The sequence below is a fragment of the Balaenoptera acutorostrata genome, chromosome 11 (assembly GCF_949987535.1).
Source record: "Balaenoptera acutorostrata chromosome 11, mBalAcu1.1, whole genome shotgun sequence".
NCBI lineage: Eukaryota > Metazoa > Chordata > Mammalia > Artiodactyla > Balaenopteridae > Balaenoptera > Balaenoptera acutorostrata.
The window spans coordinates 496,022-521,022 of record NC_080074.1 but is presented as its reverse complement, the minus strand read 5'-3'; the positions used below and the strand labels follow the sequence as shown (position 1 = coordinate 521,022).

The 25,001-nt window shown below is 64.7% G+C and overlaps 2 protein-coding genes across 11 annotated transcripts in view; both read right to left on the bottom strand.

Moving 5' to 3' along the window:
- Positions 1 to 8,675, bottom strand: part of PLXNB2 (plexin B2) — a 29,838-nt gene extending 21,163 nt beyond the window's left edge. For 6 of the 9 annotated variants that reach the window (XM_057556268.1, XM_057556267.1, XM_057556274.1 and 3 more), the window contains exon 1: positions 8,545 to 8,672. The gene's annotated coding sequence lies outside the window, so the exon portion shown is untranslated. Of the gene's footprint in view, positions 1 to 8,544 lie in introns of all 9 variants that reach the window. The other 3 variants (XM_057556270.1, XM_057556269.1, XM_057556272.1) reach the window with 2 other exon arrangements.
- Positions 8,676 to 11,216: 2,541 nt separating this feature from the next.
- DENND6B (DENN domain containing 6B) lies at positions 11,217 to 23,174 on the bottom strand. 2 transcript variants are annotated; one of them, XM_057557253.1, is made up of 20 exons: positions 22,853 to 23,174; positions 17,714 to 17,752; positions 17,600 to 17,642; positions 16,875 to 16,987; positions 16,363 to 16,443; positions 15,687 to 15,792; positions 15,486 to 15,565; positions 15,335 to 15,397; positions 15,004 to 15,059; positions 14,303 to 14,425; positions 14,125 to 14,220; positions 13,904 to 13,998; positions 13,725 to 13,790; positions 13,527 to 13,591; positions 13,343 to 13,432; positions 13,195 to 13,248; positions 12,741 to 12,865; positions 12,548 to 12,650; positions 12,330 to 12,404; positions 11,217 to 12,248 (listed from the first exon to the last, which is right to left on the bottom strand). In XM_057557253.1, exons 1-20 carry the CDS (start codon positions 23,012 to 23,014, stop codon positions 12,126 to 12,128), a joined length of 1,758 nt encoding a protein of 585 aa, XP_057413236.1. In that variant the 5' UTR covers positions 23,015 to 23,174; the 3' UTR covers positions 11,217 to 12,125. The 2 variants fall into 2 exon arrangements, with proteins under 2 accessions (XP_057413236.1, XP_057413237.1); XM_057557254.1 differs by having other exon boundaries at positions 12,756 to 12,865.
- Positions 23,175 to 25,001: the final 1,827 nt, after the last annotated feature.

The window sequence follows — 25,001 nt, the reverse complement described above, 5'->3', positions numbered from 1 at the left end:
ACAACGCACAGCAGCCAGGTCTGTGGAGGCCCTTGGCAGCCTGTGGGCTCAGGAAGGGGACCCAGAGACCAGGATGGGGACTCGGGCTCGGGCAGACACGGAGAAACGGACGATTCAGGCAAAGGCTCAAGCGCAAGGCAGGGACACCCTGAGACGTGTGGGGGGAGGAGTCTTAGCACCGCGTGGAGGGCACTACGGACCCACAACGCGGGGGTGGAGGCGCCAACACCCGGCGGCGAGGGTGGGGGCCGCGTCGCCCCGGGGCCAGGCCAGGAGGCAGCGAGGGTGGCTGTCCCGCCTCGGGCACCGCCCCTCCCCCGCCCGGCAGCTGGCTGCAGGGGACCGGCCTCCGCTCCGTTCTCGAGGCGAAAATGCAAATCTGCAATTAGCCGGGACCGCGAAACAAATCAGAGGAAACTAAACAGGCGAGACGCCGGCAAATCCGAGCCTCCGCCGTTTTCAGAACAAGTGCGAGGGAGGGGCGCGAATGGGGCCGGGTGGAGCGTCGGGGCCCCCGGGCCAGGGCGAGAGGAGCCCCGCGGTCCCACCGCGCCCGCCTGGGGCCCCGGGTCTGAGTTCAGCCCGGGAGGTGGGGAGGTCCCCCGACGGGGAGGGCCGGCCTGGCCTCCTAACCCCAGGCGACCAGGTGGCGGCGCGGCTCCGGCGGACGACCCCTCCGGAAGCCCCGCCCGCACCCTGCGCCCCCGGGGGGAACAAGTGGGCCTCTGACGAGCCTCCCAGGGGACCCAGGGCGCACGGTCGGCGGGAGCCTGACCTCCGGTCGCCGTGACGGCGGCCACGTGGGCCCGGGGACCCGTCCCCAAGGAGCCTCGTGGGGTGCCAAGGCTGTCCTCTGGCCGGGAAGCGCGCAGTGGCCAGGCCCCCCGCTCCGCGGTCGGCCAGTGATCCGCCGAGGCCCCAGCCGCAGCCGGCATGGCTCCCAACCCCCATCCCGCCAGACTCACCGGGCAAAGGCCGAGCTCCCCGCACAGCCACCTAGGATCAGGCATGGGCGGGGCCGGGCTCTAGGGACAGCCTGACGTCTAGCCTGAGCCTTGCGTCAGCGCTGGGAGAGCCTCCCACAGGACCCCTCCCAGGTATAGGGTGTCACCTCCCCACCAGCCCGGCTCACAGCCCGGTTCCTCCGTCAACCAGCAGAGGCTGTGGGCCAGAGTGCCCATCCCCGCCGGGGCTGGGGAGGCGAATCAGCCTCCCCCTGCAGCCTGGGCTCCGGGTCCCAGCACGAAAATCACCCCTGCCTGGTGGCTGCGAGAAGGTCAAAGGCCCAAGACCCCAGGCCAAGGGGGAGTGGGCGCAGAGAAACCCCAGGGCTCTCTCTGCCACCTGCCTTTGGGGTCTCCGGGCCCGCCCCCCCGATCCCATGGGCCTCCCCCCAGCCAAGTCCATAGCCTCCCACCCCTTCCCGCCCTGTGCACCCAGGCCGCCTCTCAGCCGCTCCGTCTGATACCCGAGGTCACCGTGACCGGCGTCTCTGCATCCAGCCCTCGCCCTCAGGCGTCTCAGGGGCTCACCTGGCAAAGCCCCAGGGTGTGTGCCACAGCCGCAGCCTCGCACGCCCCCATGACTGCAGACCCCGCCGTGTGGGCGCTGACCCAGACTGGGATCCCCACGCTGTTGGCAGTCGGGCCCCTCTCCGGTCCCAGTCACTGCCTCACCATGCAGTGCCCAACCTCGTGGAGAGACGGCTTAGGACGACTTGGTTTCAGTCGATTACGGTCCTTCAAGAACACCTGCCTGGGCGCCGCCAGCAGCCCACAGCCTCCTGGGCCTCCCAGACCCTCAGGACAGAAGGTGGGATTCAGTAGGTTCTGGGGCCCAGACGCCCCACCACGATGCAAGACCCACCTCTCCTCCTGGCTGCCCCCCTGAGTCCCAGCCACCATTGTGTCCCACCTGGACTCGGTTTGGGCCCCCTTTCTGATCCCCCCCCCAGGCTCGCCCATGTCCCTCCTCTGCAGAGCAGTCCTTCCCGTCAGAACACCCTCAGCTTAACGCCTCCATCGACTTCCCCGTGCTCGTGGGGACCCCCCAAAGGGGCCCGCTGACCTGCCCCATCTGCTCAGCCCGAAGCCCCCAAGCGCTTCCTGTGTGCCACACGACGGTGCTGTGTGCTGGGGACAGAGGGACAAGTCTCCACCCTCCAGGGTCCGGGAGCCCCCGTGGAGCTCCCAGCAGCTTGTCGGCCCTGGCACACAGCAGCCGCAGTCAACACCCGGTGAACAGATGAACGGGGCTGGCACTCAGGCGCCTAAGTGTAGACACCCTCCAGAGACCACCTCTCCAGTGGACAGCCTGTCAGGGTCAGGCTGAGAGGGACAGGAAGACAGGGTGAGATACTGGGAGAGGCCAGATGTGGGCTGGGGCCGGCTGAGAGAGGGCGGGCACTGCAGGGCGTCCGGAGCACACATGAGGCCAACGGGAGCGGCCCAGCCGCCCAAGCACTGGAGGGGCTCCTGGACGAGGAGCCGCGCCCCCGTCCCCCAGTCCCAGCCGGGAGAGGCTGGGAGCAGTGCTGGGGGCGTCGGGCTCCACGCAGGCAGGAGCCACTGGTTCTGAGGTCGGCCCCCGCCTGCCAGCGCCCACCGCTGAGCTGCCCGCACTCACCTCCCGTTTCCAGGCTCACCTCCCACAGCTGGCTGGATGCTGCCCGCCAGGAGCCCCCTTCCTTTCCCAGGCCGTGTGCAGGAGGCAGGCGTGGGGCATGGCGGCGGACGGGTGAGGGCCCGAGCGAGCAAGGGGCCGGCCAGAACTGTCATCTCCCAGTCAGTCCGTCAGCGCCTCAGCGGTCACCCCGAGCCCCCTCCTCCATCACAGCCGAACCCCACAAGTAGCCTGAGGCGCTGTGCCCAGCTGGCATGCCAGCCACCACTCACACACACGTGAGCACACATGTGCAGGCACACACGTCTGCCCCAGGCCCAGAGTGTTTCCGGGACGAAGAGCCCCAGACCCGAGCACCTGGGCTGGGTGAGCCTCGGGCAGCCCCAGCACTGCGTCTGCCCAGCACGCCCAGAAGGGCCCAGGGGCCTGGAGGAGCTGGGCAGGCCTGGAGCTGGCCTCGAGGGACCTGTGTGGGAAAGGTGGGCCAGGGCCATCTGCGCGGGGGGATGGCTCCAGGCCGCTGGCCCGGTCTCTGTCCAGGCAGGGTCGGGGCCTGGTGAGGTGCAGGGTGCTTGGGGGGCTGGGTAGGGTCTGGAGGAGTCCAGGCTCAGGGTGGGGCAGTGGTCAGGGTTAGGGTTAGGCTTTGGAAGGGCAGAGGGACCGGGAGTTTCCAGCGAGGAAATACCCCGGCTCAGGGTAAGGCAGAGTGGTGAGTGGGACAGTGGTGCAGGGGTCAGGGGGCAGCGAGGTGGCCAGGACTGCATGGGGGGAGGCGGGCACCCGGCCTCCCTGTGACCACACACCCAGGAAGTAGCCCACAGCTCCCCGGGGCCAGGCCCAGCACCCACCCCCTCAGTGGCTCACTCAGTTCAGCAAGGAGCTGTCATACACAGGGGCAGGGCCAGGGGCCACCTGCAGGAAGCGTGGCTGGGTCTCCTGCCTGGGTCTCCCCCTCTTGCTCCTCCTTGGCCTCCCATCCCGCCTCCTGACATCCTTCCCTGGGTCCTGAGACGGCTCACAGTGGCTCCCGAATCAGGCCCGATGCCAAGATGGGAGGAGGCCCAGCCCCTCACGTCCCCTGGCCAGCCTGGGGGAGCAACTCCAAGGCTGAGAGGGAGCAGGTGGGCTGCGCTGGGGCCTCTCCCTCCCACCACCTGCCCTCGCCCCTGCCAACTCACCCAGCTCTGGTCCCACCCCCGGGTGCGAGCGGGACAGCAGCCACCTTCCCTGGGGAGGGCAGCAGCCTCGCCGCGGCAGTGTCCTGGGCCCTGGCCCTCCTCCAAAGCAGGCCCCCCCGCTCTGAGGACGCCCTGGGCTGGGGCTGGGGGCTAGAATCCACATTCAGGCCCAGAGCCCATACCTCTTAATGGTCCGGGAGCTTACCTCCCATGGCCGGGTCCACACCCCCTGGCCACCCCAATCCTGCCGCTCGCGCCACAGGCCCCCTTGTACCCCAAGACAGACCCCTGCTCCCTAACCTATCAGGGCTGTCCCCAGACCCCTTCCGCACCCCTGCCTCCAGCACTCAAGGACCCAGGTGGGCACCAAGCCAGTCACCCTCTTCCCACCGTCACCCACGCTGCACGTCCGGCTGTGGCCGAGGAGCCGCCTCAGCCTTCAGCCACCAGCTTGGCGCCGGGCAGGGTGCCTGGAGGGGAGCCGATGGCGCCCCCCAGAAAAGCCCCAGTCAACCCAGGGCCCGTGCCCTGCACAGGTGGCGTGCTGGCTCAGGGGGCCCAGAGCAGAGCCGGAACTGTCCCTGCCTCGGGAGCAGACGCCCCTGCCAGACTCTGTGTTGACACAGGTGGCCTTCTGCAGGGCTGACATCAAACCTTTTTCCTCTTTCTTGCTCTTCCTGAGGAGGGGGTCCAGCGGGGGCAGCGTCACAGAGATCTGAGCTCGAGATCTGAGCTCGACACGGTGCCCCTCCTCCCAGAACCCCCCATGGGAACTGCCGGCCAACTGCACCGAGGGCTCTGGTCTCCACATCCGGAAGGGACGAGTGCAGGGCAGGGCTGATGCCAGCGCTGGGGTCAGAATCCAGGCTGCACCCAAAGGCTTCACTCTTGCTCCCATGGTCCCCAGGCCAGGACTCACCTGGCACCAGGATGGAGAACTGCCAGGTTTCAGAAACCACGTGATCTTAGGGGCTGAGGACGGAGGCACCAAGCTGAGCCCTCTTCCCAGATGCCCCACCCCCAGCCCAGGAGAGCACCTCCTCTGCCTAGTGCACAGGGGCACCAGGCACTCGGGTGGGCCAGCGGCCAGCCCACAGGGCGGAAAGCTGCCAGTCACGGTGGGAGCAGTGCTGGGGGAGCCACTCTCCGTGTGAAGGGGGCGCTGAGCTGCAGATGGGGGACCAAAGAGTGACAAAGGGTGGGAAATAGGACCCCAGCTCCAGGTGGGGGACCAGCCCTGGGCTCCTCCCTGTGACCGCAGGGGCAGACCGACAGGTGTGCCCCTGGCCACCACGGGCTCCGTCTGGGGTTCTGGGTCCAGTCACTGTCACAGGTTCGTGAATACCACAGGGGTAGGCACTGGGGGCAGGACAGCAGAGGCCCTGCCCCACCCTTCAGAAGCCCTGCCGGATGGGAGGGAAGGGCTGGGAGCAGCTGTGCCCCGGTCTGGCTCGGGGGCCCAGGAAAGGGCAGGATTCTTGCCTGGTCAGCAGGGGCAACGAGGTCCTCAAAGCCCCAGGGACAGAGGGAAGCAGGAGCCCATCAGAGGATGTGAAATCACGGAAGGGAAAACCATGAAGGGACCACATGTGGCCTGGAGAAAAAAAGGGAAGCAACAGTGCTTCCCCCAGCCCCCATGCACCCCAGTGCCCCCCACCAATTACAGGCCACCGACCACGGGTCCAGCCTGTAATTTGAGACCAAAGACATTTAGAGGCCCCACCCATCCCACCCCACCCCAAACACAAATAGCCATTAGCCTCAGGGGGAGGGACTCTGCCCAGCCCCCACTGCCAACTAGGGACTGGCCCCCAGTGAACCTGCATCCAGCTCAGCTGGGAGACCAGCCTGGGTTGAGTTCTGGCAGGTCTGATAGCTCACCTCCTCCCCTGACTGCTTTCCCCACACCCTGGTCCAGGGCAGGCTCTGGGCCCAAGAGGCTCTTCAGCAGGGAAGAAAAGCTTATTCCCCCCACCCAGGAAGCCAAGGCAGAAGGCCGGTGCCTGTTGCTGCAGCAGAAAGGACTGAGGCCTGACGTGAGTAAGAAGGACACAGAAGGAGGACCACAGGACCCAGCACCTCAGCGCGGATCTGCCCAGACCAGAGAAGGGGCCATGGGGGAGGGCACTGAAGCCACAGCCTGTCCCCACCAGTTCACTCCCCTGGTCCCAGGGCTTCACCAGCTCTGGCCCCCAGGATGCGAGTTCAAGGCAGGGAACAGGACATCACGATGTCCCCAGAATGGCCCAGGTCCTGGGACGGCTCAAGTGCCTGCAACCAAGCTGTCCAGGGGGAGAGGGGCTCTGCCATATGGATCCGTCCCCAGGCTGCCGGCCCACCCCAGTGCCTTCCAGTCCAATCTCTTCTGCTCTACTCACCTGGGCTGAGGCCAGGCCCCTGGGTTTCCTGCACGCTGCCCCAGCTGCCAGCTCTGCCTCGCAGCGTGGCCCCTGCAGGGGCCCCCTACATGCACACATGCCTGCACGGACCCTGGGGGCCCAGGCGGCTCCTTGCCTCTCTGGCCTGGGGCTCCTCACCTGTGGGACCCCCTCCCCCATGGGATCCTTCACCCGCGGGGTGGACTAACAGGCGCCACATCCAAGTTGGGTGGGGACGTGGGGGTGAGGGCTGGGCTGTCCGAGGGGCTTGGCGGGAAGTGGTGCATCCGTCAGCTGCTGGTTAGTGGGTCAGTCAAGAGGCAGGAGAACGGCCAGAGACTCGGCCCGAGGGAGACCCCAGTGCCCCACCGCTCTAAGCAGCCTAAGTCGCGCCCCTACCTGCCCCGCCACCCAAGGCGTGTCCCTGAACCCAGAGCTGGAGGGCGGCCACACAGGACTCCCCGGGCCCCCAGAACTGGAGTCTAGGACTCCTCCTGCCCCACCGCCTCCCCCGGGGGGCCTGGGCCCACTCCAGGCTCACTGGGCGGGGCCTGCTGGGGCCGACCTCGGGCGTTCTCCATCTCAAGGGTGACGCATCCCCTCCCACCCCGCCCCCGACCGGTCTGAGCAGCCACGGGAGGGGGTGGAGCTGCCCAGACTTGCCCGTCCCTCCCTTCTGGGGCTCTCAACCCACGGCCCCGGAAGTGGCTCTCTCTCCCACGGCTGTAGCCTCCCCCAGCTCTAGCCTCCCCCCGTGGGTGGCTGGACACGGCTGGATAATCCAAAATAATTCCTGCTTGGCAGGCGGCCGGCGGGGGAGGGGGGACTTGCATTCCAAACCCTTGTTTTTCTCTGTAACTTCCCTCCCCTCTTGGGGCAAGGAGCCCCTGGCCAGACCTCAAGCCTCCCCCTACCCGGCAGACGGAGGTGGGCCCCCTATAGGTACGGTGGGCAAAGGTGACAGGCTCAGATCTGCCGAGACCACCTGCTCGTCCTCAGTCTTCTCTGGGGATTTCTAAAAGCTGACACACCATAAAAAACACCCAACAGGCTCAGGCAGGCCGATGCTGCCCCTACCCTCCCAGGACCCTCACCTCAGAGCAGAAGAACGCCTCCCCCCCCACACCCCGGCAGCTGTCCAGCTCTCAGACTCTCCCCTCTGTGCGCGGGGAACATCCCGCACGGGGTCAGGCTGAGAGCTCCCACCCCTGGGGGCCGTGCTCTCCCATCTCCACGGGGCCCGGCCCGGGCGTGTGTGGGGCACACAGGGGCTGCAGTTAGACATGACAGGGGCTCCCCAGGGCAGGCACAGAGAGCTCTCCGAGCTCCAGAACGTTCCACTGGCTTTGGAGTCAAGCTTCACCCCTAGTCTTGACCCCCACCACAGGCCCAGGGCACGGATAGACCCCTTCCTTCCTTTTCCAAGTTGCTGGGAAGAGGAGGCCAATGAGTGGCAGGAAGCTCCGAGGCTCTTGGGCTCAGGGACCCCCCTCGTATCTGCCAAGCAACCTGAGCACAGATGGGTGGGAAGGGCCCATCTCGGAGGGCTTCCTGCAGGAGGCTGCACATAGAGGGGCAGAGGCCTGGCAGTGAGTACAGAGACTTCCTGTACTCACTTCCTGGGTCCCAGAGTGTCCACCCAAACACCACACCAACAAACACTGGGAACTGTGGGAGCCGGCTCTGTGGTGAAGCAGGCCCAGGGCCACCAGGACATGCCAGGTGCTGGTGCTGGTGCCAAGCCACCCCTAGTCCCAACCGGGAACCCTGCACCCTCCTTCCAGCCCAGCCAGGTGCAAACCAGGGGCTCCCAGGGTGGTCCTGGCTTATGCCTGCCTCACAAGTCCCCAAGGGGTTTGGGGGCGGCCAAGGCCTGATCGCGGGCCCAGCTCCCTGGGGAAAGCCGGGGCTCGGCCACCCCAGGAACCAAGGCTGGGTGGGCGCGGGCCTGGAGCTCTTGTACAACAGGGCCGATCTCCGCCCTGTGCACGGATCCCGGTGGCTGGAGGGGCAGCGGGCATGAGCAGGGAGAGAGGATCGGGACCGAGAAGCGGTCCGAGCGGCTCCGGAGGGACGCGGGCGGCGGGAGAGGGCGCGGCGCCCGGCTGGGGACCCTCTGCCGGGCCAGGCCCGCTGCCCTCGGCGCCGCGGGCCTCGCCCGCCACCTGGAAGAGCGCGAGGCGGGAGCGGCCCGGCCCCGGCCGGCCGGACGCACGGCCGGCGGCCGAAGCCCGAGTCTCCCTCTGCGGGGCGGCAGCCGCCCGAGTCCCCGCGTCCCGAGCGCCGCAGGCCAGGGCGGAGCGGCGCTGACGGCGAAGCCCCCACTGGCGCGGCCGCCCCGCGGGCCCCGTACCCCATTCCCGTACCTGCTCGTCTGCCGCCGAGGCTCGATGGCGCCCGTGCCGCGATCGGCGCTGCGCTGCGGCCAGCGCGGCTGCCATGGAGACGGGCCTTTGTGTGGCCGCGGAGGGGCCGGAGCGCGCGGGAGCAGCGGCCCCGCCCCCGGCGGGGGAGAGGGGGAGGGAGAGGGGGAGGGAGAGGGAGAGGGGAGAGAGGGGGGGTGGGGAGGGAGAGAAGGGGGGCCCGCCGGGCGGAGCGCTCCCCGCGCGCCCCCCGCGCGCCCCCCCCCCCGCGTCCCCGGCGCCTGGCGGCCGCAGTGGGCAAATACACCGCGTCGCCGGGGAGGTTCGGCCCGGTCCGCGTCCGGGTTCGCGCCAGAGGAGCCCAAGTCTGGGCTCTAGGGGAGAACGCCGGCAAGACCGAGGTCCCCGGCACCCTGACCCTCCAACTGGGGAACAGGCCGGCCACACCCCTACCCTTTGGGCGGTTGGGGGCTGCTGGGCCTTGTCCCCCAACCTCCAAGGGGAAGAGGACGCCTGCCCTGAGTCCCCTCACAAGCCGTCCTTGGCCTCCAGCGCCCTCCTTCCCCCGCATCCCTCCCGCCTCCCTCCCCCCACACCCAGGACCCGTCAACCCCTGCTGAAGTGCTTGGAGGTGGGTGGTGAGACCGAGCCTCTCCCTGGGGCGTCCAGCTCTGGACTAGAGCTTGCCCCACTTCTGGCCACTCCAGCCCCCATCAGCCCTGGTCCTGACGCCCCTGGCCGCTCCCACCACAACTCGAGCAGAGTTGGGGAACCCTAGGGGGCCAGCTCTTCTGTGCGCTCTTGCTCCCAGCAGGACAGTCTGCAGTCACAAGCCCCGCTGTGCCGAGCAGCAGCTGGGGACCCAGGGAGGATGTGGGGCCATTCCCCAGCCCTAACCTGCACTCCCACACTGGGACCCCCCCCCCTTCCTTGGGCACCTGCCCTCCACCCAGACGTTCCCGTTCCCGGCAGAGAGCCCACTTGCTCCTGCCCACCCCACCCAGCCCGGGCCTGGGACCTGCCCCCGATGCTCAGGAACACCCCACTCAGGTGAAGCCACTGGAGAGGGTCAACTCACTAGTTCTTTCTGCTACCCCCCCACCCCCAACCAGCCAGGCCACACCTTCACCCCTTTAGCCCTGAACACATCCACACCAAGGCCCACCCAACGGCCCACCAAGAGGACCCTAAAGTTACCAGGCTCTGATAGGGATGCCAACTTTTTATCAGAAAAGGAAGTTAAAAGACAAGTATTGTGTCACAGAAGGACATTTTAATAGCAAAGATGTGGGAAGTCCACCATCCCAGACTAAAGCGGAGTCTTTAAATAGAGCGCAGGAAGCTTGGGGGTGAAGACCGTCCTTCCTGTCCCTGGGTCAGCCCACTGCCCTCCCACCTCCATCCCGGCCACCACACCAGGCCCACACACAACCCCCAAAAGCAGGCGGCTTCACTCACTGGCCGCCGACCACAGCGCCCTCTTGGACCACTGGTTCCTGCCCACCCAGGCCCTCTGTCCACGGGGCTCTGGTAGGTGGTGGGTCTGCCTCTTTCGACCCTCCTGCCCCTCCCTCCCTCCTCACTGCCTGTCCCCAGCCTGGTGGGGGGACAGAGGCTCAGCCCAGCCGGAGCTGACCTGATCCTGAGAGGGAACCCGGGGGCCTATGGGGGAGACGATGGAGTTAGCAGGACTCCACCCCCGGCCCGCACCCGCAGGCTACGCTGTACTCAGAGGCCTCGTCTGGGCAGGGGGATCAGGCTGTGAGGAGGAGGCCCCTCCACAGCCCCAGGCACCCCAGGGGAGGGACCTCCTCCCACCTCTACCCTTCAGCTTTGGATTCCACCCTGGGCAGTGTTGCCCACCCTGCCAGGCGTCCCTCCCCCGACATCCCCCTGCACCAGTGTTCCTGAGGACAAGCCGCTGTGAGGGGCTGCTGCGTGGACTCAAGCAGAGTCCTCGAGGGAGGATGCAGGGATTCAGGGGAATCTGGTTGTGCCTTCCTGGGTTGATGGAGGCAAAAGTCCCTGAGGGCTTTGCGGAGGCCCCCTTGCAGCCCCTCCCCTGAAGCCCTCCATCACCTGCAGCCGCCCTCAGAAAGCCAAGGGAGGGGACCGTGCAATGTGCTGGGGCACGCCCCTCACGGCCCGTGGGCCACCCCTCCAGGCCAGACAGCAGGGCAGGCCGTCCAAAGCGGCACTGGGGCCACAAAGTCCTTCCTCACTTGAGGGCCTCCAGCTTGTCTCTCCCTCTGCTGCCTCGATTCTGTCCTCTGACTGCACTCACACACCAGGCCGAGCTCAGCTGTCTGCGGGCTGGGGACGCGCCGGGCTGTCCTAGGCAGTGGTCAGGGCCGGACAAGTCGACACTGGCGGTTCTGAGGCCAGCGCCTGCTGTCGTCTGGCGGCTCCACCGAAGCCCGCTTGGGAGGAGTGGCTGTGTCAGTGCTCCATCCCGGGACACGGACTGTGGGGATTCAGGAGAGAAGGGCCTGCCTCCCGCACCACCTCGCGCAGCCAGGACTCGGCTCAGGTTGCCGCCGAGGCCCACGCGGGCGTCTACGAGGCCTTGTGCCTCAGGTGAGGCGTCTGGGGTTGGATACGGTGGGACTGACCCAAAGGCCTGCAGCTCTGGGCCCACGCCTCACCCCCTGCCCCACCCCCCCCCGCCCCCGCCAGCTGGCAGTGCTGCCACTCTGTGCTGAGCTCTGATGGTGCTGATGGCAGCACCGGTGATTGCTTGGCCCAGCGCTCCAAGGTGTCACATGGGGGCGTGGATCCCTTCTGAGGGACTTTCGCTCCTTGCCGAGGAGCTTGGTGCCCCAAGGCCGCGGTGGCTGTGAAGGGCTCTGGCTGCAGGGGCCTGGTCAGGCTAGAGTCCAAGCCCCTCGCTGCCTGTGGGGCTGCATGGACACGGGGGCGACTCGAGGGCCTGCCAGCCGAGCAGCGGCGCAGGGCAGAGCAAACGGAGAAGGTGCCCAGTGAGGTGTCCCTGGAGTGGAACAAAGACAATGCCCTGGACCCGCCTGGCAGCCACGCGGGTCCTGGCGGCATCCCAGCGAACCACAGGGCATAGCTCTTCTCCGGGCAAAGTGGCTTCTCCCCTCCCAAGCGATGACCGCAGGCGAGGTTCCCCCCTCAGCCCCCAGGCAAGACAGGGGGGGGCGGGCTGTGTGAGGAGAGGGGTCTGCCTGTCAGCCGCCTCCTTCCGTCCTGAGCTGGGCAGCCTGGTGGGTCTAAAGGACGCATCAGATGCAACGCCTGGGCCTGCAGGGCTCGGGCAGATGGGCTCCTGGAGGGGTGCGTGGCCTTGGCCCAGATCAGATCAGCAGGGCTCACAGCCTGCCCCCCACCCCTGCCTAAGACCCTGGAGAGGGCAGGGGGAGGGGAGGCTCTGCCAGCACGTGATCCGCCAACAGTCAGGGGCCAGGCTGTAGTTCCAAATGCCACCTTGTCTGCTGGGATGATGGTGGTGCCAGGTGGGGGGCCAGGGCCAGGGGCAGCCGGGAGCTTGGGTGGGGGAGCTCGTGCTTGACTGGGGGGAGGGAAGCTCGGCCAGACCCTGGCCCCAGGCCATGGGCCCCATCCTAGGGAGGGCACAGGACGACCTGCAGGTCCTTGGGCAGGGAGCCGATGACTGTCTCGATGTACAGCCGCGCCCGCTTCAGCGTCGCCTCCTTCACGGGGAGCTGGTGGCCCTGTGCCCGAACCTGCAGGGGCAGCGGTGGTCAGGGGCAGGCGACCTTCACATCTGGCTGGCCGAGGCGGGGCAGGGCTGGGAGGCATCTCACCAGCCTCTCCCGAAGTTTCAGGACCAGATCCACGACCTCCACCTCGGACTTGTCCTTCATCCAGATCTCGATGTTCTGCGGGGACAAGATGAGGCCATCCGTCACCAAGGCCCTCGCCCAGCTCTGGGCCTGTGTCCGCCCCTCCCTGCACTCTCCTCCAGCCCCTGTTCGGGGCTCGCACCCCTCTGCGCTCTCCTGCAGCCAAGCGCCCCCCTCACCGCCTCACAGATGGCCTCAAGGTGCAGGGCCTCCAGCTTCTGGGCCATCTCTTTGTGCCGCTGTCGGTACCAGCCATCAAAATGGGGGGACTTGAAAAACCGCCTGTGGGGGGCAAGGGGCAGCAGCTGTGGGCTGACCCTGTGTGTTGAGGGATGGGCGCGGCCACCAGCAGCAGGAGCCCCAGGACCCTACCTACTGTCCGCCCACCTGTAGAGGCCCAGCCGGTCGCCCTTGAGGAGGCAGGTGAGCTGGGGCCCCGAGTGCTCCAGGCTGCGCAGGAAGTCGTCCTGGTGGAAGGGGTGGATCTGGGGAGGGGTCTGAGACAGGGGCTGGGTGAGCCTGGGTGCTGGGGGGGGGCACGGCCTCGCAGGCCCCGCGCCTTGGCTGGTCAGGACCCTCCCCAGGGCACTTGGCAGACACACCCCTTGTGTGTCCCCCAGCCCCCACCCTGCAGGGACAGATCCCAGGGTGACCCTCCCAGAGAAGAGGGCCTCGAACCCCTCCCCTCTCCATGTGGCCCGCATTTCTCTTCCCTGTGAGGGCCACCTGCAGGTGTGGTGGGAACAGGCTGGCCCCAGGGGCTCCTGCACCGCCCCCCAAAGGATCGGCATAGGGCCCATCCTCCCAGCCCCTCCCTGGACCACACCTTCCAGGGCGTGATGCTCTTCTGCAGGGGCATGAGGCTGGCCATGTAGTGCTCCTGGGGGGGAAGGGGAGTGAGTGTGGAGTCTGGGCCACAGCCTGCTGCCTGCCCCTCCAGCCCGGCCCCCTCCTCCCCGCCGGCCGGGCCTCACCAGAGGGCTGAGGAAGCTCTGCGTGAGCTCCAAGAGGTGCCGCCTCAGCACTGCGGTCTGCACGTCCGACGGCCGCTTCTTCTGCAGGCCCTGGGGGGCGAGGGCTGAGCCACAGCAGGCCGGCCGCGCCCCCTGCACACACCGAGCCCAGCTTCCCCGCCCCCGGAGCGCCCCCCAGCGGTACCTTAAGCAGTCGTCTGAGCAGGGCCTTGTCTCGGTGGAGGTAGGTCGTGTACGCAGTGTAGAGGCCTGGGGAGGGCGGAATGGCAGCGCGCTCTCCTCGGGGGCGGGGCACCCCCTTCAGCTGTGCCAGTACATTTGCCCGCCCCACCCCGCCCCAAGGCGTGTCTCTGGGTCCCGGGCGGAGAGGAGGGGCACAGACCTGGCTTGGTGTCCAGGGTCTTCAGCCTTGAGGGCTTTTTCAGTTTGACCTGCTTGGGAAGGTCCCCTACGAGACACGCCCCATGGCCGGGCCTCAGGGTCTCAGTTCTGCCTCCGCAGGCTCAGACCTGGCGAGGCCCCGCGTTCCCAGGACCCTTGGGCGGAGGCCGGGGGCCTCACCTGGCATCTTGGGCTCCCCGATGCGGAGGACGTGGGGCCAGTGCTGGAGCGTTTTGATAAAGAAAGGGTTTGTGACTCCCAGGACCACGCTTGGTCTAGAGAGAGAGAGAGAGAGAGAGAGAGAGAGAGGGAGAGAGAGAGGGAGGGAGGGAGGGAGGAGAGGCAGACGCAGGCGCAGGGCGCAGGGCGCAGGGCGGGCAGACGGGCAGGGCGGCACTTACGGGGCCTGCGTGCGTGTCGTGAACTCCTTGAACTCGCTATCGTGGACGGTGAAGTAGGGGCGGTAGTCGCAGCAGAACTTGAGGGGCTGCAGGCAGCTGTGGGGAGGGACCCGCAGGGACAGTGAGTTCGCAGGGCTGGTCCAGGGCCCCCGGCCCCTCGCGTTGCCGCCCGACCCACCTGGTCAAGGCCAGCACCATCTCCGAGGACACGGCGGGCGAGGGCGCCAGGACCAGCAGGGGCTCCCCGAGGAGCATGAGCTCCCACAGCAGCTGCACGTGGGCCAGCACGGGCCGGAAGCACCTGGGCCGGCGGGGGCGTTGGGGAGGCCGGGTGGGAGGCTCCCCAGCCCTTGCCCACCTGCCCCCACCCAGGCCCAGGCAGGCCCTGTCTGGGTGAAGGCTGGGCCTCACTCCAGAGGGAAGGCGGCGGTGAGGCCTTGTGAAGATGCCGAGGGCGTGTCCAGGGCACTCCCCCGCCACCCGGTTCTGACCCTCCACCTGTGCTGCCTGGCCTCGCGCCCCCGCTGTGCCTGAAACCGACAGCCCTGGCTCCTGCTGGGCCCAGCACGGGGCCAGAGGGTCTCCAAAGGTGGGGTCCTCTGCTGGCCCCCCACAGAGGGCACCTCTGGCAGCATCTCCCACCACAGCGGCTCCCTTCCCTGTACCTGCCTGCCAGGCCCTGACTTCCTGCCCCCGGTGCTCACTTCCTCGGGGGGCAGACATCGGGGCACCGGGCTCCTCTTCTGCGTGACTCTCCCTCTCAGAACGGGCTGGGGGCTAACTCCTGACGGCCCCCAGCGCCCCCGCCCCCATGGGCCTGAGCCTCGTGGGATCACTCATCACCTACCGGGGCAGCAGGCGGTGGCCTGCCGGGCTCACCTGAGCAGGTCCAGCTCGTGGACGCTGGTGAGGACGACCGGGGCTGGTAGCAGGTTCTGAGAGGAAGGGGGGGTGGGGTCGGGCGAGGGGGAGGACGGCACCCCACAAGCCCCGAGCAGCACCGGTCACCCCGGGGGAGTCCCGGGGGCCGCAGTCCCTACCCGCGTGCCTCCCCGCGCCCCACGGCCCTGCGCGGAGACGCAGGCCCCTGTGTCTGGGGTCTGGCCAACCCCCAGGGCCCCCAGCAGGTGAGGTGGGGAGGCCCAGGCAGGTGGGAGGGTTGAGGGTTGAGGCAGGTACGGGGCCGCCAGCCTGGGAGCAGGGCGCCCACCTCGTGGCTGCACTGCTTTGGAGGACCGGATTCAGGCTTGTCTGCCCTGGATGGGATGTGCACCTATGGGTGAAGGAAGCAGCTGCCAGTGGGGCCGGGTGGGGTGTCGACATGCGCTGGGGCCGTCGCACCCCAGCCAGCCAGCCCTCACCTGCAGGACGACGCCCATGACAGGCAGGTTCAAGGTCTGCCCCGGCACAGGGGCCGGCCACTGGTCAATCTCATCGCAGACTGCGAACACAGGTGGCCAGCGTCAGAAGCCTGTCCTGGAGAAAGCTGCCCGCCGGAGCCGCCAGGAGCTACAGCTGGGATGGCGACGAGGCAGCTCTGGCAGCGCCTGCCGGCCACTCACCCGCTTCCAGGCAGGGCGCCAGCTTGTCGAAGTACTCGGGGGCGACCAGGCTCAGCAGCGCCTGGAACAGCCGGACGAAGGGCAGGCGGGACACCAGCACCAGAGACTGCAGGGCCCGGGGCCGGTGAGATGTCGCCCCAGCCCCTTGGGACCCTGCGGGGACCCCTGAGGCCCGGCTCATCCAGGGTCGCCCAGGGCAGGGTGTCCCACCGACTTCCCAGGAATGGCCTGACGTGGGACTCCAGGCTATTAGAAAACCCCAGGTGCAGCAGGGCAGGGCTGGACCCCAGGCCTTCAGAGGGAAATGCACGTGGCCAGGCTCATGGGATGGTCTCCCCGGGGCTCAAGCAGCTTTTGCTTTTGGTGTCTGACTTCAAGACTGAAGTCGTCCTAATCTTGAAAGTGTGACAAGGGCCCCCCTCCTCCCGCAGCGAGGCGCAGGGAAGCCTGGGCCAGAGACCGGGCTGGGCGAGGGAGGGGCAGCGGAGCCTGTTCCCCAGAGGCCGCCCCCGCCCCCAGGTGGTGCGGTGGCCCCTGCCCAGGGCCAAGTGGCTAGGGCTGCGGAGGGGTGGGTGCTCCTGGAGGCTCAGGACCCACCCCCAGACCATCAGCCTCTCCCAATGGCTGCTGGCGCCCAACTCTCAGTGGGGCCACCCCAGAGCAGCCAGCAGCTCACCTTCTGGAAGTAGCCCCTCTTCACGGAGCTGTCCTTCACCTGCCTGAAGTACACGTAGCCAAAGTAGTGTGCCGGCTCCCTCTGGAAGGAGGGGTATCGGCCAGGCTGCGCCCACCTCTCACGCTCCCTCCTGCCCCCTCGGACCCCCACGCAGGCTGGGGTCTGCCTGGGAGTCACGGCCCGGAAGGCAGGCAACCGCTCTCCAGGGACATCTCCGCAGACACAGTGGTCAGCGGTTCAGGGGCCCGAGAGCACCCGCAGGCGTGCACCGGCCTCTGCACACCCAGCCACGCCCTGGCGCACACGTGGAGCACAGGAAAAGCTCCAGGGACCCTGGCAAGTCCTCAGAAGCGCTGGCCCACCCCCAGTCGAGGCTGGGGTGCCGGGCCAGGCTGCGGCAGCTGGAGACCCTGCTGGCTGGGGCTGGCCAGGCGCCTTGAAGGGCCGCTCGCGCCTGCCTGACCCTGGCCTGCAGGGGGAGGGGAGGAGCGGTGAGAGGCAGCCCGGCTCACCTGCAGAGACACGGGGGCCCCACTGTCACAGTGCCTGTCATCCGTGTGCCAGGGGCGCCTCTGCCCTCCACACTGACGAATGCGGAAGCTGAACTGAGTATCCCCGAGGCAGCCTGGGGAGGAGGTGGTCCCCTCACGCTGTGTCCGGGTTGGGCTGGAGCCTCTGCTGCCAGCATGTGGGGCGGGGGGCCAGGGAGGGGGCGAAGCCTCCGCCGGGCTGCAAATGCCTCAGAAAAGCCCAGCCCTCCGGCTCTGTGTCTCCCGACAGAGGTCCCCGTGTCCTAGATTCCCGCACCTAAGGGTTTAAACTCAGCCCACAGAGAAGCACAGCCACAGCCCCGCAGCGTGCGCACTGTGGGCAAGCAGAGGCGGGGGGTCGCATGTGGCCTGGCGTAGCCTGCCTGGGGCGGAAAACCAGGCCGGCCCGGACACCCGAGCCCCGGAGAGGAGCAGAGGCCAGGACCCAGCTCCTGGTGACCCCTCTGCAGGGGTGAAGGAGGCCAGAGACCCCACTGCCCAGAGACACCTCTTTCCACGGGAACCGGGGAAACTGGCTGCTGCGGCCTGGGGCTCTGGCTGTCTCCCTGGAGCGGGAAGCGGGACCGGGGCTTACAGGCTGTGCAGGCCTGGCCGCAGGGGCTCCTGGGCAGCCTCTTCTCCCTCCTTCTTCTTCTCCCCACAGCCCCAGAGAGACACCCAGGCCGGGGAGAGGCGGGGCGGCCTACCTGAGTGGGAGTCGGGAAAGGACAGGTAGCAGATGCTGCTTTTCTGAAACACAGGAAAGCCAGTGAGGGCCTGCTCCCCGGGTGAGGGCTGCTCCTGGGAGGGCTGGGACCCACCTCCTTGTCCGTGAGCTGGAAGTCGCTGGGGTACACCAGCTGCGGGGGACACAGAGCACTCGGTGACGTGGGCTTGGCAGGCTTGGTGCTGGGCTGCAGGTGTGTCGCCCCCCCCCACCTCCCAGTACTGTCAGACCCTCTGGCTCTTCCCCACCTCTGGCTCCCTGCTGACCCCTCCTCCTCCCTTCAGGGCTCCAGCCCCCTGCCCCGCCTCCCCAGGCCCCTCTCGGCCCGAGGCCACTCCTGGCCTCCATCCTTCCCTTTTCTTGGCCAGCGCACAACTGGGTGAGCTCCTCGACCCCCTTCTCACACCCCTCGCCCTCAAGGCCACTCGCCCAGACTGGGCCTCCCTGCCCCCATGTCCCGACGGTCTGTCCCCATAGCCTCCTCTCCCGCCTAGAGCGGCTGCAGGGCCCTGCCTGCTGGCCCCCACCTCCTGTACCCTCTCAGCGCTCCGAACCCAACCCCCCCCAGCCAGAGGGTCTTAGGCTCTGCGGCTCCTCTGGGCCTGCTCTTCCAGACGGCCTGGCCAGCCTCCCCATCCCGTCTTAACTCAGACGTTGCCCGACACCGGCACCCTTGCCTCTGAGCATCTTCACTCCAACCCCTGCTACTCAGGGGTCCGGGAGCTTCCGGCCTGCTCCCCGCTTGGAGTGTGACCCCTGGAGTACCCAGGCCCCTGGAGTGTACAGTGAGCTGACCAGTTCGACAGGCTCTACCTGGGAGACAGGCCACACTCTAGGGGAGCCAGTAGCCCTGCACACAGGCAAATGGCCAGAATGGATTTCTTTGCAGAAAACGAAAAAGGCAGGGAACCTCCAGAGCCCTCACTCCCTGCAGGCCCCCAGGCGTCTCCTGGGGACCTGGTGCGCCTTGGGCGTCACTGCTGCCCTGGCCCGTGCTCAGATGCTGTAGGACGGCTCTCCCAGGAAGCGGCTATGCTGGGAGCCAGGAGCTGAGGGCCTGCATGCGTGGCCCCCTCCTCACTCTGTCGGCCAAACTCCCATGCGGAGGAGGACTTGGGTTTCGGCTGACATGAGGCTTCTTCTGGGGTGTGCCCTGAACCCCCAGATGGTAAGGTACTGTGCCCTGGGACTTGCACTGTTGTAATAATGTAGCTTCTGTCTTTGTTTGCTCTGGGCTCGCTGCTCTGGGCCTATTCTGTCTCCTCCGCTGCCACCAAGTGTCCTAAGGACAGGGACCGTGTCCCCAGGTACTTCTGCCTCCCAGCCCCTGGCAGGGAGTAGACCCTCACCAAATACTGTACAGGCACACCTCGTTTTATCACACTTTGCTTTATTGTGCTTCGCGGATGTTGCATTTTTTACAAAATAAAGGTTTGTAGCAACCCTACAGGTGCCATTTTTCCAACAACACTTGCTCACTTTGCATCTCTGCATCATATTCTCGTAATTTTCACAGTATCTCAAACTTATTCATTATTATATTTGTTACAGTGACCTATGATCAGTGATCTTTGATGTTACTATTGCAAAAAGATTAACAACTCACTGAAGGCTCAGATGATAGCACTTTTTAGCAGGAAAGTACTTTGAAATCAAGGTATCTACATTGGTTTTTAAGATACAATGGTATTTCTTGCATACTTAATAGACTACAGTCTAGTGTAACCATAACTTTTATATGCACTGGGAAACCAGCAAATCTGTGTGACTTGCTTTACTGCAGTGGTCTGGAACCGAACCTGCAACATCTCCAAGGTGTGCCTGTATTTGTGGAGTGCGTGAAAACATGTCTCCAAAGAATAATGGAACAGGTGGGGCATGTGGAAATCTCAAGGAGATGTCAGCTAAGGAGGCACCAAGAAGGAAGGGCCAAGAGGAGGGAGGGGAGCCAGCCAAACAGTATTTGTCTGTGGGGCGGACCCACAGAGGTACCTTGCGATGGCTCCAAGAGAGGAGGGGCCACGGGACCACTCGGGCCCCTGCGTGTCCTTGTTGAGAAGGGCAGAGGAAAGGCGGGTGCCTGGCAGCGGGGACAGGGCCACGATGGGCCCTCGGTGCTGAGGTCAGGGGTCTGAATCTGGTCTGCAGTCACAGGAGTTTTGTAGCATCTGAGGAGGCTCCGCAGCCACGCCCAGGGCTCCAAGTTCAGCGTTCACAAGCTGGGAGCAGAGCTGGAGGGACGGCCCTGCCTGACTGAGGAGAGGAATGGAGCAGACCCTCAGAGAGGGGCAGAGAGCGACGAGGCTGCCGCACGATGAACCCTGTGCCCTGGAACCACAGGGCTCCCGTCCTTTCCGCGGGAGCCAGTCTGCAGGGGCTGCAGCTCCTGTAACGCAGTCGTCCCTGAGGAAGACGGACGCAGCGAGCCTCGCCTTGCTGGAGAAGGTGCCTCTAGGAAAGGGCTTCTCGAAGGGTGGCGTGGCTACCCTAGGCTCCCAGAGGCCGAAGCTGCCTTTTTCACTCTCTTCTCACTGTGTGCAGTGCGGCTTCCGGAGGCTGTGACACAGGCCATCAAGGGGAACTGACTGAAGCTGACGTGAAGATACCGCTGCCTTCTATTTGGCCTTTAAAAAGGGACGTAAAAGTGTCAAATAATGCCATTCTCCTCACTGAATTTGTTTTTGAAAATATGGTTATTTTTGTGGAAATATATATATTTTTAAAATAAATATGTATTTATTTATTTATTTATTTTTGGCTGCGTTGGGTCTTTGCTGCTGCGCGCGGGCTTTCTCTAGTTGAGGCGAGCAGGGGCTACTCTTCCTTGTGGTGCATGGGCTTCTCATTGCGGTGGCTTCTCTTGTTTACACATGGTATCCGTTGTTTTTTAAAATGGATTAATAAGCATTTTTAATTTTTCTGTTTTAACTTCTAGTATAGGAAACATCAATAGATACGACCCACGTAAAAAGCCCCTTGGGACCCTCAGTACTTTTGAAGACTAAAAGGGTCCTGAGACTGGGCAGTGCAGGAGCTGCAGCTGGGAGGATGCGGACACCTGGGAGAGGAGGGACCCTCTGGGCCCCGGGCCGCGGTTCACTGCATGGGCTTCTCGGGTCAGCGGGGATGCCGAGAGGAGAGTTTCCAAGGGCTGAGGCAGCGGAGCCAGGCCCTTTGCTCAGCTGATGTGCACAGCCTTGCCCGCTCTCCCCTCGTGTCTGATCCCTGCCTCGCCTGCAGGCTCCAGTGCACCCATGTGGGTGGGACCCCCCTCAACATACCCTATGCGCTCTAGGGGGTCCTGAGCCACTTACTCTCTGCATCTCTAGCACAGAACGTGAACTCCTGGTGGGCAGGGCCCTGTCATCGCATTCAGCTCTGTGTCCATGTGTCCAGCACCAGTACCGTGGGGCCTGCCTGGTGGCAGTTGCCCAATACTTGATTTATTGAATGAGTGAATGATTGGCTCCTTGCCTTTGTTTTCGTTGGCTTTTTTGGGGGAGGGGTTACCTGAAACAGCCCCCTCTCCCCTGCCCGGCTGCCTCCTTCTCATCCTCCAAGATATGGCCAAACCCCCATTCCTTCCTCTGAGCTGCATCTGTCCATGGAGTCTCCGTGATCCATGAGCTCCTGGAAGGCAGTCCCTGGGTCTTCCATCATGTCCCAGTGCCAAGCGCAGTGCCAGAGCCTCTGTGGTGCTCGGCCAGGCCAAGCCCGGAATAAGCGAGCGCAGGGCAGATGCTCCATGAGTGACTGTGGACGCAGCTGAAATGACCCCTGATCTTCCCCATGATTTCCAGGGGAGAGAAGAAAGACAAGATGCAAACCTGATGAGCGTCGTGTGGTTGCACTGCCCGATTCCTGCACAGACTTGATGATTAGGAGGGGCCGTGGGTCCCCCCAACACCCCCTCCCTCAGCTATACAGCCTCAGCAAAGCTCAGAAGCCCAAGCACATGGAGCCTTTAACAGTTCTTGCCTGAATGGTTAAGTCCTAGAAGATCATACGTGAGAATGCCTTAAGGAAACAGTAGACTCTCTTGTGATTTTATTGGGAACAATTTGGGCACCAGCAGGAAGGTGGGCTCTGTGACGTTAGGCAAATCACCTCACCTCTCTGCGCTCAGGTCCCTGCGCCGAGTTAATTTCGTGCGCCACGTGGGGACTGGTGTGGTGGAACGGGGTCTCCACAGCGAGCTGGGCAGTGTCAGCCCTTGCCGTTTGTTAGGACTTGGGCTTCCCACAGCCTCATGGAGTTCAGCAAGGCCTTGGAAAACACCCTCTCACCCTGAGGCTGGCTTTCCAACGCTGGCTGATCAGCCTCATCTCAGCCAACTGCAGTCACGGGATGCACCACCTCCTGGCTTCTCAGAAAGGCCCTTCTGACAGCGTGCTGAAGCGTACCTCCCAGCCTCCCCTGCCCTGATCAGCTCCATGGTCTATGTCATGGCGTTCAGGGCCTGGAGAAGGGCATCCCCCCAGGCCTGCATTACTACAGAAGGCCTTCCTCCCTGAGTCTGTCATGTTTTCACCTACACCCACGTGGGTGGGGGTAGGGAAGAGTCTTGCAGGTAGTGGGGACACCCAGGCTGGGTGGGCTGGGGGCAGTCAGTGAACAGAAAGATGGCTCTTGGGTCTGGTCGTGACCCGCAAGGGGTCTGGATCAGACTCTAAGTGAACAAGGAGGTTTCCAAAGATTTAAGCAAGAGAGCCACAAATATTGGACTTGGGGGTACAGTAGCAGTGGTAATGAATCTGACAGCCCTGCTGTAGGTGGAGCTGTCAGCCTTGTCCCCGGATGGGATGTGGGGTGGAGGGAGGGGAGGAGTCAAGGGTGACCCCTGGGATTCTGGCTGGAGTAAATGAGGTTAGAAGGTATCATAGTGTGGGAAAGGCGGGGGAGAGGAGGGGAGAGGAGACAGCTTTTTACTGGGAGAAAAATCAAGAGTACCACTTTGGGTATCCGAGGTGCAGGGCTCTTCGCTCCTCCACCCCAAAGGGCGGTCTTGGCAACTTAACTTTTTTTCTTCTGCTTGGGAGCGCACCTTTCAGGAAGTGACAGGTGCAGGGTTTCTGGGGAGGAAGAGGCCACCTGGGGGGTCTGTCTGCCCGAAGGTACCTCACCTGCGGAGGGATTCCCGCCGCCCCTCGGCGATGCCTGAGCCACACTAGCCGGCGGCGACAGAGCAGGACCCGCCCTCCCCGGCCTCCCCCCGGCCCGCTGCCCCCCTCACCTCCAGCGCCTGGCCCAGCTCCAGGTCGAAGGTGACCACACACACGCACTCCAGCCAGGCCGAGAAGCGTGCCCAGGGTGCCCCCGGAGCCCGCGCTCCGCAGGACGGCGCGCCGAGGCGGCCGCAAGCCCGGTGGGGCCCGGCGCCCGACCCCTGGTCCATGGACCCGGCTACTGAGAACGGCCGCGCGTTGCCGGGGGAACGGCCCGAGGCGTTGCCGGGGGAACGGACTGGAGGCAGTGGCCTGGGCGCGCCCGGACCGCTCCGCGGAGCAGTCGAGCGGCCGTGGCGGACCAGAACGGCCCGGACGCGGCCTCGCACACCCCTGGCGGCCGGAAGACCGCCGTGCGGCGGAGCAGCGCCGAGCCCACCAAAGAGAAGGGACCGCGCGGGCCAGAGCGGCCCCAAGCCTGGAGGAGGGACTTCCGGCGGGGCGTGTGAGCCCGCGGGAAGACGTGTTAGGGCGGGGTCGCGGCCGCGGGGCCACCGTGAGGACGGGCGAAGTAGAGACTGGCGGGTACCTTACCCGGCCAGCTTTCCTAACCGGATTTCGTCGTTACGAGCTCCCATTCTACCAACTATCACACACAGATTCCAGCGATTCTGGGAGTCCCTCGAGTTTTCTCCCTGGGGTCGCCTCCGGATATGGGGTCCTGCAGAGGGCTGTCACGTCCGGGGTTCGTGTCTGACCACTGGGGCATCTTTGTTTCCAATGGCCTGGTCGTCAGTGCGTGCAGACCCGCCCGCGCCAGTCCCCTCCTCGCCTCTTGCGTCCAGCGCTCTTCCAGATTTTTCCGGGCCCCCTCTTGGACTGCCTTGCACACTGTCCCAGACCTGTCTGTCGAAACCAGACACAGCGTATAACACACATAATTCGAGCCACCTGTGCCGTTTTATTTTCTGCTGCGGCGGCGAAGTGTGGCTGGAGGGGTGGGCAAGTCCCCCTCCCTCTTTGACGTCGCATCTCCCTCCAGCATTCCTCTTGGCAGAGCCAGGCACCAGCCCTTGCTCCTCGAAATGTGGCCTCAGAGTCCCCACCCCCACCCCCCAGCATCACACAGCCGATCATGGAAGGGCGACTTTGGAGCTGAGACAATAACTTAACTGACACGCTATATATATTCTACTTTTTTTTTTTTTTTTAACTAGAGCTCCCCACTCCAAAGTTAGGCTAGGCTAGGCTAGGTTGGAGTAACAACCCTCAAGTCCTCAGCAGGTTTTTCACTGTGCATGGACTGGTGGGAGAGTCAGGTGGCTCTCCTTGACTTACCTCTGGAACACATGGCCTCCTAGGTCACTGGCAGTGGAAAAGAGATTAATGGAGGCCTGCTAGCTATTAACTGCGTTGGCCGACAACTGATATATACAGCACTTCTGCCTACAGTCCATAGGCCAAAATGAGTCAGAGAAGGCAATGTGATAAGGGAATAAGAGAGAGAAACTGGTAGTTGCCACAGTGCTGGCTTTGAAGATGGAGGAAGGGACCATGAACCAAGGAATGCAGGCAGCCTCCAGAAGCTAGAACAGGCAAGGAAACGATTCTCCCCTAGAGCCTCCAGAAGGAATGCGGTTCTGCTGACACCTTGATTTAAGCCCCGTAAGACTCATTTCAGATTTCTGACTTCCAGAACTGTAAGATAATAAGTGTGCATTGTTTTAAGCCACTAAGTTTGTGGTAATTGTTACAGCAGCCCTAGGACGCTAATACATACAATATGCAGCCTATTCTGTCTGGTTTCTTGCACTTAGCATAATATTTTTTAAGTTTATCCATGTTGTTGTATATATCAGTAGTTTGTTCCTTTATATGAATAGTAGTTCATTGTCTGGATACATGACATTTTCCTTAACCTTTCACAGTGGAATTATTTAAAGAAACCTCAGTTGAAGATGGAGCCAGGACAGGTCGTTAGGGGGCTCTGTCATGCCCACCGCGCATCCTCAATTACCAGAAACAGGAAGACAGGTGCCTCTACTCTCTCCAACAGGAAGAAGAAATCCTTCCGACCCAAGGACATCCCAGCCAATCAGAGACTGTCACAGCCCAACCAATGGGAAGCCTCCATGCTCCTCCAGTGGACTCTAGTTATCACAGTACCTCCCAACTGACCCCTTTTCCCTATAAAAGCAAATTCCCTTTTCGTGTTTT

Bases quoted from the DNA above. Each gene is read 5' to 3' on its own strand.
- DENND6B (XM_057557253.1), bottom strand. From the start codon at position 23,014: ATGGACCAGGGGTCGGGCGCCGGGCCCCACCGGGCTTGCGGCCGCCTC. The intron at 14,221-14,302 runs GTGGGTCGGGCG...CCCTCCCCACAG, and splicing joins ATGGTGCTGGCCTTGACCAG to CTGCCTGCAGCCCCTCAAGT. The intron at 12,651-12,740 runs GTAGGGTCCTGG...TGCCCCCCACAG, and splicing joins TACAGGTGGGCGGACAGTAG to GCGGTTTTTCAAGTCCCCCC.